General features: G+C 33.0%; 1 protein-coding gene across 2 annotated transcripts in view; it reads right to left on the bottom strand.

Moving 5' to 3' along the window:
• The window catches only part of LOC129245948 (calmodulin), a 35,231-nt gene extending 20,347 nt beyond the window's left edge, over positions 1-14,884 (bottom strand). The window contains exons 1-3 of one of the 2 annotated variants that reach the window (XM_054884402.1): positions 14,749-14,884; positions 13,856-13,999; positions 367-541 (exon numbers count right to left, since the gene is read on the bottom strand). In XM_054884402.1, the coding sequence (XP_054740377.1) occupies positions 367-541; positions 13,856-13,858 (178 nt within the window). In that variant the 5' untranslated portion in view covers positions 13,859-13,999; positions 14,749-14,884. Of the gene's footprint in view, positions 1-366; positions 542-1,397; positions 1,920-13,855; positions 14,000-14,748 lie in introns of those variants that run through there. The other variant, XM_054884403.1, reaches the window with a different exon arrangement.
• Positions 14,885-15,554: the final 670 nt, after the last annotated feature.

The raw sequence follows: 15,554 nt of genomic DNA, 5'->3' as shown, positions 1-15,554 counted from the left end.
TATTTTTTAGTTTATTTTAATCCATTCGTTTTATTGCTTTTTATCCTATATATTTTGTTATTATTTTTTTATTATTTTATTTTATTTCAGAGTTATGCATATAACTATAAACTGATTAAATTGTTATGTTATCAAACTAAAAATTATTTCATATGCTGTTTCACTTATTCTAAAACGTGTTCCCATTTTTTACGGTATTGTCCTAATTTTTTTTTATTATCTTTTTTTATTTAATTTTATATTAATTTTTTATTATTTATTAAATTTTATATTATAATTTTTTAAATTTTTTGTCTCATTTAATTTCACTCCATTTCATTTTATTTTATATTTAGCATTTAAATTTTATTTGTTTTCAACACTCACCGTCAGCATCGACTTCATTTATCATGTCTTGCAGTTCGGCTTCTGTTGGATTCTGTCCCAGTGATCGCATCACTGTGCCCAATTCTTTTGTCGTGATGGTGCCATCACCATCTTTATCGAAGAGCGAGAATGCCTCTTTGAATTCAGCGATTTGTTCTTCTGTCAGTTGGTCAGCCTGGAAAAAGGAAAGAGAAATTAAGTTCCAAAATTAATTGCACATGTGGTATTTATATAGATACATTTAAAATAGAAGCTTGTTTCTCTTAAAGTGAATATATAGTAAGAACTTTTACTTTCAAAATGAACTATATGGCAAATGTATTCATAGCTTAAGAGAACTGAACGAAATCTAATAGTTTGTGGGTATTCAGTATCAATACGTAACATTTTCTGCTGAATGGGAAAATGAGAGCTTGCATTTACGGGTACATCAAACAATTTATTGAAATTCTATCCACTCAGGCGATTTCAACACATTTTCGATATGAATCAACAACAATTCATTTTATGGCTTCATTTCAAAGTAAATTCCTACTACTGGTTATCACATTCATTGCGCACATATGTATGTAATTACTTATCGCTTTGGCACTAAATGACAAATAATTAATCTTAAACTTAGTTTTTTCAAACTTTAGTTTAAAGACGTGCCTTACAGTAGATTAAGAATCTACTACTAGCAAATGACTACTTCTTCACTGTCCACTTTTTATAAAATGAGCTTAATCTAAGCTTAGAATTGCTGACGACAAACCCTCGACACTAAATAACAAAAACACCTACTAGCTAACGTCAGTGGAGGACTCAGCAGTATAATAAAAAATAAAAACATCGTCAATATTTGTTATTTCGAATGCTTAAATTAAGATTACCGAAAAACAATGCTGATAAGAAGTAAATAGTTTACTTCATGACTGCCGAAATTCCTATACCAACTGCGCGACTAACGAAAGTTTTATATGTACATATTTTTATTGTCGGCTGAGTACTTGCAAATGTTTGAAGCAATGCAATAATGAAAAAACACTTACCATCGTAAAAAATAATATAAAAAATAAAAATAATATCAATTATCGAATCCCGTGTTTTATGAATTTATACTATATGCAACTATGTATTGCAAAAGCACACACCGAGCGATAAATGTTTCAAAATATAATGCGTATTTTATTTAATTGCCTTCGTGTATATTCTTTAAAAAATACGCTTTTATGCTTTCTGTTTCGTAGATCTGTAGAGGAAATGTTGCTATGGAAAATCAACTGTTCGAAGTACGTCAAAGCGGCTATGAGAGTAAACTACTAATTACAATTTTCGTCAAACTTGACGATTTAGTTTACAAAAGCTTTTTCGCCGCCACTCTCACACCTAATCACTGCACTCTTCTCACACACAACGCTTGCAACGGCAGCAGCGAGTTCAAGGGCTATGCGGCGACAATTTGTTATCTTTGATATGCCACAATGAATATATTATTTTTTTTTATTTATTTTTTATTTTCTTCCAGATAGCACTTCCGTTGCGCGTGCTATTTAAATAAGTGCGTGCGTTTATCGGTAATATTTCTTAGGCAAAGCTTTCTTTTTAGTCTTCACTTATATGCCTTTTTTACAATATTTTCTGCAGCAGACTGACTGATTGACAACTGTGAAAACTCTAGAAATTGCTGACAAATTTGATGCTTGCAGCGCAGTGAACCTAGCTTTGCACTCAAGCTCTCGATGGCGAGAAGAAAATGTGCTCAATAATGAGAGAGTGGATATGTAAAGCAATGTGAATACATAAACGAAAAAAAAACAACAAAAAATGGAATTTTACAGGTAGAAAACAATCTGAATATGGCGACTAACGTCAAATATAAGTAAATATAAGCAAATAAAGAAATAAAATAAATGTATAAATAAATATACGAAACAAAATATGTGCAATGCAAATAAGCACAAAATAAATGGGGGAAAAATTTGAAACAGATACTTATTATTTACTGAAACTCTATACGCAAATTGGTGTTGGGTTTCCGCTTAGCGCTTTTGAAAGCAACAACAACACACACTGGCTGACGTCAACGGATGAGGCAACCGGCTGTGGAGTTGTGAATACCAATGTATGATACATACATATGCATGCATGCATGTATGTAGAACAAGTAACTGAGAAGTTAATCGCATTCATGTATGCATGTATGTATGTAAGTGTCTTGTACATACAGCCCACAAGCCGATTTGGGTATGCGTGTAATGTTATTTCAATACATAACTTTAAAGGAAATTTAACGAATCTCTGTTAACTTGTAGCATAGAAACAATACATATTTGTATATAGAGTGTGCATGTGTGGAAATACTTTATTCATGATCGGCCATATGGCCTCGAAGCACATACAATAAAATAAAAAGTAGCCAGGATGGAACTTATAAAATGATAATGATCACAAGATTGAATGGTTTAGGTCAAGCTGCTGTTCAAATTTGTTTTTCGCAGTTTTCCTGACAGACAAAAACAAGCACACTTGATTACAGGCGCTTCATTAAGCAATTACATTTATTTAAAAAACGCTAATTAGGTCCATTTGCCATAAGTCAGATTAAGATCTTAATTAGATTATAATAGGTAGATTCTCGACGAATTCACACAACATTAGAGACAAAAACACTTAGATGTATTTTGTCTTTGCAATTTGGGTTTTTGAATGTCAAAATTTCTATCAGAATGTACACAAACAAATAAAGCAGCAACATAGAAGCAGGTCACTTTGACATTCAAAATACCACTTCGCAAGAAAAAAACAAAATCAGCCGCTCTAGTGACATCACCTGCCTTGGAGTCAGGTTAGAGTGCCAGTTAGTTTTTTCCAAGGCGTATTCATTACAGGTGTTGGCACTAGACCAACAGCAATGTTTTGTACGTTTGATTATCAAGCAAAGTATTGGCAAAGAAGAAGACAAAGAATGAATACACCTTGTTTCATTCTGGGCTGACAGCCACATGGACACGGCGAAAGAAAAAAAAAATAAGACAGCTGATTTACCGATACCAGCTTTAATAGTTTCACCTTTGTTGTTTGGTTTTCATTTTTTTTTAATAATGAAGTTTTTGAGCGAATTCGTTTTCTATGTAGGTTGAGTGACTTCGAAGATTTCTTCTCCCAAAAATTTTATTTTCGTAAGTACACTTATGAAAAGTTGCATATAAGTTCATTTTAATAATTTATTTATTATTTTAACTGAATTTACAAAAACAAAAATCAGCATCTCAGCCTTGCTTACTACGTAAAAGCATTACGCGCCTGTAAGCATGAGAGGAAGCATTTATTTACTATAGCTGATAGGTTCGTCACATTGAATCCGGTGCGACAACAAATTTGACTGACAGCTAAATAGATTACGGGTTTTTAAGTAGTAGACGCCGTCCGTCATGCCTAAATTCACAGTTGCATGCAACTTTCTATTTTCTATTTAAAAAACGAGTACTGTTCAAAAAAAATTTTATATGGCATACATTTTTATTGATAGTGTTTTTTATTATTAAAAAAAAATAAATGCAATTTAAATGAATTGAGTCAATTCAATTGTACACTTGTCTTTTCAACAAAAGCTCGAAAGAGTATAGAAACGAGCCAGGTTCAACTTTTTTCTTCATTATAATAGCCTAGATAGACGGTAGCGTTCATCGGGATTAACGACTTAATCGGGAATTATCTTTGGAATTAAGTGCAACTGAAGTGGATTGACAACAAATTCTCATAATTTAACCGGATTACAGGAATTTGCGATGACAACATTGTCAAAAAATAGCAGTTATTTTCTATTGTGTTTGAAAAAAAATGAAACTTTTAAAGACAGCAAAAAGAACTGGATGCAATACTAATTTGCACTTACACATTAGAACTTATAATTATTGTTTTAATATTTGGAGCAGTTAAAGATAATGAAATTTAAGATTTTTTTTAATAAATAATTATTTTTTAGTATCAGGGCGCCTAATACCGGTATTTGTCACCTGCGATCCATTTTTTACTAACAAAATTATCCAATAAACACGACAGGTGTTCACTAATCCACGTAACGACCGTCTGCCACAGTACCTACATTTTAATCAGGTTTAACCATCCCGTAATACCGATTAACGCCGCCGTATGTCTATGCTATAATGTTGTTTTTAAATTCTTCAGTGAGTCCAAAATTGGCCCTGAAAAACCCAACCTACATTTCCAATACTTTGCTTCGACAATCAAACGTAAAAAATATTGTTGTTGGTCTAGTGCTACCAACTTTAATAAATGCGCCTTGCATACAATACATATTTACTTTCATAAGAACAACTGTTTTTTTTTTATATGCGGCAATACTTTCATTTTAGCACCATGTTACGTTTCACACGCCACACCCATTGTGCCAAGCCTATAATTTCTTTCCGACGTGATATTTAATTATGGGACTTGAAAGACATTCTAAAGATTTTATTAAAATGTATTCGACTTCTCCTCACAAAATAGACCTTTTAGTGTTGATAACACAGGCGCTTAGGCAAATTTTTACTTTTCGATTTTCTACTACAATTAACATGTAACATACATACAATCACATATTGTAAGTCCCGATTATTTGAAGTTTTAACCCTTTGGTAGGCATCTTTTTTAAAACTTCGGTTGGGCACTTGGGTCTGGTCTTTTTTCGTCCTGTTCGAGGATCCTTTTTAAGAGTTTATATCCATAAATTGATTGAAAATTATATTTTAGGAAGCTACCTGGAAGCTCAAGTCGTTAGCTATAATAGAAAAAAATATAAATTCATGTCCAAAATCGAAAAAGCCAGTCTGGTCAGACCCGAGTGCCCAATGGACGGTTAATGTATTCACAAGGTATTTAATTTTTTTTTAATATTCACAATAATCAAGAAATAATCCAAAGCAGCTAATGAGACCCTGGTAAAAAAAAAAAAAAAAATGTATTGGCTTTTGAAAGTGTCAGACGAATCTGAATAAATGCAGAATAAAACGCGGAAAGACATATAGCGCCTGGATCGCTTGGTATGGAGTTCTAGGTTTAAGGTGGTTAGGATGGAAATTAGCTGTATATATATTATTAATATTAATATTTTATGTAGAGCAAAATAAATATATGTATATATATGTATGTGCATAAGTACATACATGCATACCTATATGTTTATGTAAGTAGACTTTTGAGATTTTCAATACATCCAAACTTATACAAAAATGCATATGTATGTACATAAATGTAAATGCTAGCTTACGTCACGTGCCATGCCCTCAAAAACCCAATGATTCATGGGTAGATAAAACTCTTCATATGTACATGTGTGTATGTATTCTCCGCTTAGGTATATAAATAGGGATGAATATAATAATGTCTCCACATGTCTCCACACACACACACACACACACACAAATTTCCTAAATGTTGTCAAACAAGTAGATCTACACAAAGCGCATAAAAAATAATAGGCAACAACAAAAGGCAGCCGGCAAAATGGAAATGTTCTTGCTGCTAGCTTGAGCGATCTTGACATCGGTAACCGCCATTCATTCATGACTCATAAATATGTATGCGTGTGGCTTATTCATAAAAGCGCACAAAAAGATATCTACCACGTACATATACATGCATATGTATGTACGAGTATATCTGCAGATACATGTATGTATATGTATTCATAAGCTTATATACAACCGACTATTTGTCAAGTTCATAGCGAATAATAAAAAATTGCTTTTGCCTGCCTTTTTTTACTAAGTTTTGTGTTTCTAATAGATTTTGCAGCAAATTCCTAAAAAAGTTGGTTTTCAATAATTACAACAGTAAAATACAATTATTTGCTCTAATTTGTACGCACTTCTAAGTCATTTGTGTAACGCATCTGCACAAAGTATTCAAATACATACATATGTACATACGCACATTCGTCAGGGATATTTAAAATACTCCGAAAGCAGCTGTTTTTTTCTTCTTTATTCGTTTGTGAACAGCACAAAAGCAGCTGACACTGCTTGTGCAATGCTTTATACTGCGATATTGTAAGGTAGACGACGACTTGGTAACATGAACTAAAACTTTGTAGCTGGTGGGTGCTGTAACAATAAGTTGTATTTCCCCAGCGATACCAGACTTATTTATGAACAGCATATAAAATAAAAAACATTCGCGCACATACATAAATATGTACGTACATTTGTAATTAGCAATTGGGCAATAATGTTTACTGAATACGAATTCCCAGTTACAAATGGCCGTCCAACACTTTTAAAAGTGGTCAATATGTGACTGTTATCTTATCAGCGGACTGCCAAAAAATTCAATTATGCCAATTAAAGCCTGTACGTTTTTATCTGCATTCAAATTTTAAATATCCCTCTTATCAGCGAACAGCTATCGCATATATCACTTTTGGGTTTATTTTCTCCTGCATTATGTATTTTTGCTTACGTATTTATGTACATATTTATATAACTTTTGAAAGCCACATTATCAGCATTAAAGCTTCAAGTTGTCATAAGTACCTAATGTCTGCATATATACATATGTACATACATACATATATGAAGCGTAAATAGCAGGCAGATAAAAACTTGCTGGGTTGCAGTTTTGAAAGTCGTTGACATTTTTTTTTACGTTACATTCCAACTGTAATATGTATGTATTAATAAATTGTTAAGAGGTAGAATCAATTGTAGCGTAATGGTAGAGAAACGTTAGTACATACATACAATGCTATATTAATAACATGCCAAAGTAGAAATGGAGCGCCACTGCACCAAATCAAGAAATCAAGTGTCGGCAACCTCACGAGCACTTTCACCAGAAGCACGCCAGCTGCCAGCCAACCAACAGATTTGTAGTGGGCGTTGCGTTGCATGCACATACGTATGTATTTATTTACAGCTGCATATGTACATATGTATGTATATACATAAATGTTTGTTTTTAATTTAATTTCATGAGTGTCATTTATAGCAAAGCAGTTTTCATTTATATATCTGTGAAGTCGTCTACATCGCGTTTTTGGGGGGAAAAATACGGCTATTTAATTCACAAATCCTTATAAAAACTTAAATGGTTCCCATTCACACAATTCTAACTTTTAAGTAATTTAGTATTTTTCTCGACTCAGCTGGATGTTTAAGCGTCATTAACCCTTTCGCGATATTGTTGCCATATGGCAACAGTAAACTTTAAAAGGCCGTCAACGCTCTCTTGTAAAAAATATCAACTTTTTTGTTACACATTTTCAAAAATTGAAGTTTAATGGTTAAACAGAAATAAAATAAATAATAACCGCCCATTATATATCGGTAATACAACATTTTTAAAGAAAGCTTTCTGGCATATAGCACTTCACTCTGAAATTTGTACAGGGTGGCTGATGAAAGCCGCTACCAAAAAAAAATTGAATAACTTTTTTCTTTTTAAGTTATCTGTTCCATTTTTGTTTTAATTTGCAGATTGATCTTTAAAATTTATTAAAATGGATAACTGGGACCCACAAACAAGAATTTGGATAGTCCGCCGCTATCACGCACTGGAGTCCGTAGTTTTGGTACAGAGAGAGTACAGGCGGATGTTTGGCGGCGATCCCCCGAGCAGATGGACCATAATGAGACTGGTGAATAATTTTGCTGAGCAAGGAACAGTCGCAAGAAGGCCTTATCATCGAAACCCACCAGTTCGGACGGAGGAAACGATCGCTGCTGTAGCTGCAGCTATACAAAGCAATCCAAGGGTTCAACAAGAAGCTTATCTGCTCAACTTGGTGTCAGCCGACAGTCTTTGCAAACAATAATGCACAAAGATTTAGACTTATTTCCCTACAAAATTCAAATGGTTAACAAACTGAATGCAGCAGACTTGCCGATTCGCTTGGAATTTTGCCAGAAGATCCTGCAAATGGTGGAAGAAGACCAAAACATGTTAAACTGCCTTTTCATGTCTGATGAGGCCCATTTCGATTTAAACGGCAATGTGAACAAACAAAATTGTCGAATATGGAGTACTTCTAACCCACAGATACTCCACGAGACGGAATTGCATCCTCTTCGCGTGACAGTGTGGTGTGCGGTTTCTTCACGCTGTATTGTCGGGCCTTATTTTTTTGAAGAAAATGGTCACACCGTTACGGTTACTGGAGACCGTTATTTGAAAATGCTGAAAGAATTTTTCTATCCAGAACTATGTACGCCGAAAGAGAATTCCTTTCAACTCTGTGAGGTTTCAACAAGATGGGGCAACGTCTCACATAGCCCAGACTGTTATGACAGAGTTGCGACGAAAATTTCCCAATAAACTGATTTCAAGAAACTCCGAATTTCGTTGGCCCCCCAGGTCGCCTGACCTTACTGCACCTGACTTTTTCTTGTGGGGTTTATGTAAACAAGAAGCTCATAAAACAATGAACTAAAACAATCCATTCGGGCAACAATTTCGGCTATTCCTGTCGCAACTCTCAAAGCAGCAATGAACCACTTTTTACTAAGATGCCGCACTTGTGTCAACGAGCATGGGGGGCATTTAAATTCAATTATTTTTAAAACTAGTTAAGCTACATTTAATAAAATTTAATGACCTTCAACTTGAAAAAAAAATAAATGAATTCCATACACTAAAAAAAAAGTTATTTGAGTTTCTTAATGTAGCAAAATTCATCAGCCACCCTCTATTTTGCATTTTTAGATTTTTGAGGCATTTTGGGCAAATGTTTTCAACAATTTTTGAATAAAGTATATAGGAAAATGTTCAATCTGTCATTTGGCGTATAAATATTTTTTCGCTCGCAGCTTTAAAAGCTGTGCTAATTTTTAAAACTAAGCTTGTTGCCATATGGCAACAAATTTCTCGCAAGGTGTTAACTTGCATTAGATTGCAGAAGAAGTTTATTTGCGATTGAAACCAATACAAAACATTTGTTGCCATATGGCAACATTAAAAAAAAAGCACTTAACAAAAAAAAAAAATTATTTGTATTGTTATTGGCCCTAAAATAAATACTCAGACAAAAATTTGGATTTTTTGGATGGCGCAATAAAAATATGTAGCGAAAGGGTTAACAGCCTGAATACGCATAAAAAAGGAAACGATAGAAGAAATACAGGGTTGTTTTTTTAACAATATTTAATACCTGGGGTACTAAGAATTTTTTATAATAAGAAAAAAAGGGCAATTCCAGCAAAAACATAAAATAAAATTATGCGTATACTGTAATCAGTTTCCAGATAAATTTATATGTACATATGTATATAAAAACATTATTCAATTTAGTAAATATTTTGCTCAACTCAGGTGCATGTTTAACGGTATCTTAACAGCCTGAATACGCATAAAAAGGGAAACCATAGAAGAAACACAGGGTTGTTTTTTTAAGAATATTTAATACTTGGCCTGACTAAGAATTTTTAAGAAGAAAAGAGGACAATTCCAGCAAAAACAAGCATTAAAATTATGCGTATACTGGAATCAGTTTCCATATAAATTTATATGTACATATGTATGTATATAAAAACATTATTTGCAATTTTAATTGTTTTCGTATAAAACGACAAGCTGAATTTTCAGCGAAAATTTGTATATATGTCTGTATGTATGTACATATCTACATTATACATTCACTAGCTAGAAAAAGTCTGCGTTAAATTTTTCGTTCTACAATATTTACAATGTTTGTCATGTTAAATCTTTTGATCTAATTTTTTATAAAAAAAAAACATCAAGAAATTTCAATAAATTGTCATAACAAAATCTAATTTACGTACATAATTTTTAAACAAAATTTTATGATGCAGTTTTAAAGCTCATTCAAAAATTGGTTTGATTTTTATTATAACATTTTTTTTTTACTAAGGATATTGGAAATATTTATATATTTTCACATATTCGGAAATCTTTTATATGGAAGGTCGTAAGAAATCAACGCGATTTTATAACGACTCTATAAAACTTTCACTTTATTGAACTAAAATTGAATGGACTATAAACTGCGTACACATATGTATGTATGTAATGCTGATTAAAGTTGATACAAATTTTTTTTAACCGGTATATTTGTGAATTTTGCACAAAGTCTGAAATTTTGTTTTATAAAGTTTTTGTTATACAATTAAATACATATGTATGTATGTATGTACAATACTTTTTTAAAAAATTTAAGGGAAATATAGCATGAAAAATATCTCGAATATTGTAACAAGAGGAAGTGACCTAAAAAATTTATATAAAATTTCAATTAAGGGCCGAGGCAAAGCAAATAATAAACCATCTACGCTCTACCCTAATGGCAAGTTTACGCACATTTCCGTCCTGAATTCACTTCCTTGAACTATTTACAGAATACAACTCTGTCAAACTAAAAAATATAAACGAAGTAGTGCGAAGTAATTACGCCAAATGTAAGTAATAATGCCAACTTTCAAATTGCGAAAAATAGTTGATAATAAAAGCGAAAAGTTACGTTATAAATATGAAGAAAAAAATGTTACATACATATGTACATATGTATATAAAATAAACTAAAAGCAAAAAACGTTTATGCGCGCTTATGTACATACATACATATCCATTTACATAAACGAGAAACCACGTAAACTCCACATTTGGATTTCAATTTTTCCATTCATTATTCTTATTTTGTTGTCGCTTCCAATTGGTCCATCGAAAAAATTGGCATACACTCATGTCCTATTTAGCACAGTAGTATTTATCACCACTTGTCATCTTTACCTTTCGTACATACATACATACATATGTATATAAATATTTTGTAAATAATGTTTACTTTACATTTTAAACGTAACCGCCGTACTTCATCACTGCTTTCTTTCATTCGTTCTTTGCAACACCCTTTTTTTACTTCTACAATAACAAACATGCGCCAAACTGACTGACTGTCTGTCCGTCCGTTAGATTTGCAGACCTTTCACTCTCCTTGCGCCCCTTTTAACATTTTATTCCCCTTCATCATTTTCCTGATGATGAACAGCAACAACTAATATACAACAACGAAATAAGCACAATGAAATTTGCTCGCCGGTAATATCAGCCGTTGCGTTGTTGCCGTCGACATAAAGCGAAAAATGTTGAAATAGCCGCAGACGGCGATAACCGCAATGCGGCAAAGTAGCGGTAGGCAACGGTTCAAAAGCGAACGAGGTGAATGAAACGGATGTACAAAGAACATGCGCATCGTAGCGAAAGCAAATACACATATATATGTATGTACATATCTACATGAATGCACGGGAGCAATAGCAAACAAACAAACCCAGGCAGAGAAAACAGAAAGTATACACTAAAGACACATGACAATAGCCCCTGTTGCACGGCCAACAAAACCAACCACAATGAGCCAGTTGGCTAGTTGGCAAGATGGAAACATTGCAAAAGCAGAAAAGCCGAAAAGCGCTTTATCCATACCAAAGTGGCGAAAACACGGGAGCAACGAAATACCCAACTGACGAGCAAATATGTGTGAAACGGTTAGCAGTGAGCGCGAGAGAAACGAGAGTAGTTAAGCGAAAATAAAGCGTGCAATGAAAAATATGAGAAAACGGTTGGCACAAAAAAAGAGCGGTGGCAACCGCGAGATACCATTGTGATGAGTGGTTTTTTTTATCAAGGGATAGATAATAAAAATGTACCGAAATTACAGAGGGGTGGATTTAACTGACTTGTCTGGCAAGCTACTCGTCTATAAATTCCAAATTGCCTGAAAAGTAGTAATCTTTCCATAAAAAAAAGTTAACTACTTTAAATGGCCGTTACAAATATTCAAACAACGTTAATTTTACTAAAAATAATCAGTGTTCACTGTGTCCAGCGCGGGTTTGATTTTCTTTATCACTTAACTCGAATGGTTAACCAGATAAGTTATAATAAAAACTACTGAAATAAGAGCAATAATTTTAGTTATAGCAAATTGAGTGAAAATATTAGTACGAAATGAAATTTTAAATGTCTATAGCAACCATGATAACAGGAATATTATCGATTGTTTTCAGTTGGCGCAACTATCAATTTTTTTTTTTTTAGAATGAGGCCATTCAACGGTAGGCACAATAAATACAACTTCTAGGCCTTAGAACTGAGGGGAACTTCTTTAAAATAGTCGTTTTAACAGTTATCTCACTCCTTAACTAACGGCTTGTCGTCAAATTTTATTAAATCATTTCTAGTGCTTTTGACACACAATTTTTGATAAACAAAAACTTGCAATGAACTCAGCACAGAAATAAGCAGGTAGCAAAGTAAAAATACAAAAATACCCTACTTGAATAAAATTACTATCAATTATAATAACACCGAATATAGTACTCTTTCACTTATAACAAAAAATATGTATAGGGATCTACCATAGATTTATATCAATAAATGTGTTGGCAGATATGCACTCGAATATCTTTTTACAGTTATTAAATTATATTTCGGCCTGAAAATATTTTTGCGCACTCTAGGCTGCATAATGTAAACGTTTGCGTTTTGTTATTTATCGCGCTGCTGACACATTTCACACTTGCAGCCAAAAATGAAACGTTATAGTGGATGACACATTAAATTTTCTTCGCGCCGTTAGCTCTAGCCACATAATCACATAGCCGTCATGCCAACACTTTTTAGTAATGCTAACAGTAAACATAACATACACTTGTATGTAGATCACATGTCCGCAAAAATATATTGAACAAGTTGCTGTTAATAAAGTAAGAGGCGATAAAATGATTTAAAAACATTTATGCCAAACACATGTACGTACACATGTAGTTGAATTAATTGACTAAATGAATAATTAAAATTTATAATTTTTTGAAGAGGCTAATTAAGAAAACACTCATAGAAATATAAAAACAAATTGTAGTAAAATTTTAATTTAATTTAATTTTTTTTAGAAAGAATTAGAATGCTTACTAATTAATGAAAAAGAAACAATACTTTTAATAATGAAAAAAGAAACATTTGCACAAAAAAGTACAATAGCCTAGAACATAAAAACAATTATATTGATGAGTCAAAAACTTTTTCTCGTTTTGGCGAATTTAAACAATTGGGCATATACATATGTATGTATGTATGTATGTAGATAAATGAAAGTGAAATGAATTTCATTTATAACGCTATTCAGTCAGCCGTGCTGACTATGCATAGGCTCTTTGTAATTTGCACAGCTGTCAACTGTTATTTGATTCTTACCCAACAGAATTTGATATTTTCGTATTTAAAAATTAAATCGAAATATTGGATAATTAGAATATGAGCAATTAACTACTGCAAATAATGAGTAATCTACTCATTAAATAATTTATAAAAATCGTATCATCACAAATTCCCTTCATCGAAAATCGACAACTTGATCCAAGAAAGTTTTCGATAAGTACATGAAATAAAAAAAATAAAAAAGTGAATGACGGAATCTATTATCGACTTTTGATGATGTGCTACTTTAAAAAATTTCAAAGTTTATTACTCGAAAATAATAAAAATATGTATTTACCATTTCTGCTGTTGTGTTTTTGTTAGTTGGTTAAAGGTGGAAAGTTAAAATTAATTATCTGCTTATTCTGCTGATTTCTCCTGTCGCTGTTACCGCTGCTACTGCTGTTGCTGTTGGGGTGGTTTCTAACTGGTTATCCTTTGCCTGGAAAATCAAAACCAATACAAGATCTGGAGAATCATACTTTTTTTCATTTGTTTTCGCTTTTTTTTTACAATATTTATTTTTATTTAAAACATTGCGTAGCGTGCGCATAAATATTTGTACATATTACTTTTGTAGTTTTAATACATTTTTTCTTTTACTTTAGCAATTAATATCACGTTTTAAGTTGAACAGTTACCCCTCTTTTCTAAAATTTTCAAAATTTATTTAGTATATAGATATCTGGCAGTACATGTATTATGATAAAAACACTGTTTAGTATTTTTTTTTTTGCTGGAAAAACATGTGCCGGAAACAAAGTCGAGTTCCTTCGAAATATCCCAATTGGTATATAGGCGTTTGCCAAACATCTAAAGCTACTACAACTCGCGGCTAATCGTGTCTTACGTATACTTTGCGGTAACTCAAACCCCGATTCTTTAGTTCCCTTTTTTTGTTTTTGCTAGTTTCAAATTTTACAGCAAATTTGCTTTTGTCAGCCACCTAGCCACATCAACACATTCACACGTACTCGCAGCACTGAACACGAGTCGAGCCAAAAGTTGGGGCGAGGGCGAATTCGCGTATGTTCCAGTTCAAATTTTCAAATTTTTTTTGCTCGTTTTGGTTTAACTTGAAAACTTTTTGTCTAATACTTTTATTTGTGATTTTTAAAACCAAAACTTGAGAAAAAGATGAACTTGGTATAATATTAGGACTTTAAAAAAGTGAGAAGAAAGAAATTATACCCGTTGCCTAATTAATATTCCTGGCAGCTTTTTGACTTTTTTGGCTCAATACTTTCTTGTATTTATAAAACAGACGAGACTATTTAATTTTTAAGTCCGACACGGTTAACAACTCAATTGCAACTGCGCTAGCGGTTGACTACGCCAAGTCACTTTACAGCTACACAAAATTCTTCCAAACGCTTGTTAGCTTGGTTCTCTGCGCTTTTACGGCTCTGCGCTTGTGCTCCCATCGCTGCTGCCTCATTTCGGTCTATTGTCATTTTCCCATTTTCCTGCCTGTTTTCGCTCTGCTTTTTGATGGCCTCTTGTTAATTTCTCATTCTTCGTGCTGATTATTGATTCAAGTGCGCATTCGTCTGCTTCTTCTTTATTTACCGTTTCAACATTTACTTTTCGCATAATTCGCCGCCACTAATTTTGCTCTGCTGCGGTTCGTTTATTTTCTACTCTATTCTGTTTGGTATCTGCTCTCTGTGCGATTTCCCTAACTTTCGTTCAGTTACGCTCTCTTCATTTGAGTCTCTGCTGCGGGTAGGAGCTCAGCTCTCGCACCTATCGTATAATGCTAACGTGGTTATTTACTTCCACCCAGATCGCCAAATTCGTTCGCCTCAAACGCATTGCAGTACTGCTTCGGGTATGTTTTATTTTCTTTTCTTTTTTTATTGTTCGTACATTTTAATGCTTGAATGGTTCGTAGCAAAGACTATTATGTTCAATTCGCATTATTCGCTTTAACTTTGGCGAAATTGTTGTTACACCGCTGTGGCATTCATCGTCTACTGGCCCGACCCCCTCTAAAC

This window comes from Anastrepha obliqua, chromosome 4, assembly GCF_027943255.1.
Source record: "Anastrepha obliqua isolate idAnaObli1 chromosome 4, idAnaObli1_1.0, whole genome shotgun sequence".
Lineage (NCBI taxonomy): Eukaryota > Metazoa > Arthropoda > Insecta > Diptera > Tephritidae > Anastrepha > Anastrepha obliqua.
The sequence above is the reverse complement of the archived record's forward strand: the minus strand, read 5'-3'. Positions and strand labels throughout refer to the sequence as shown.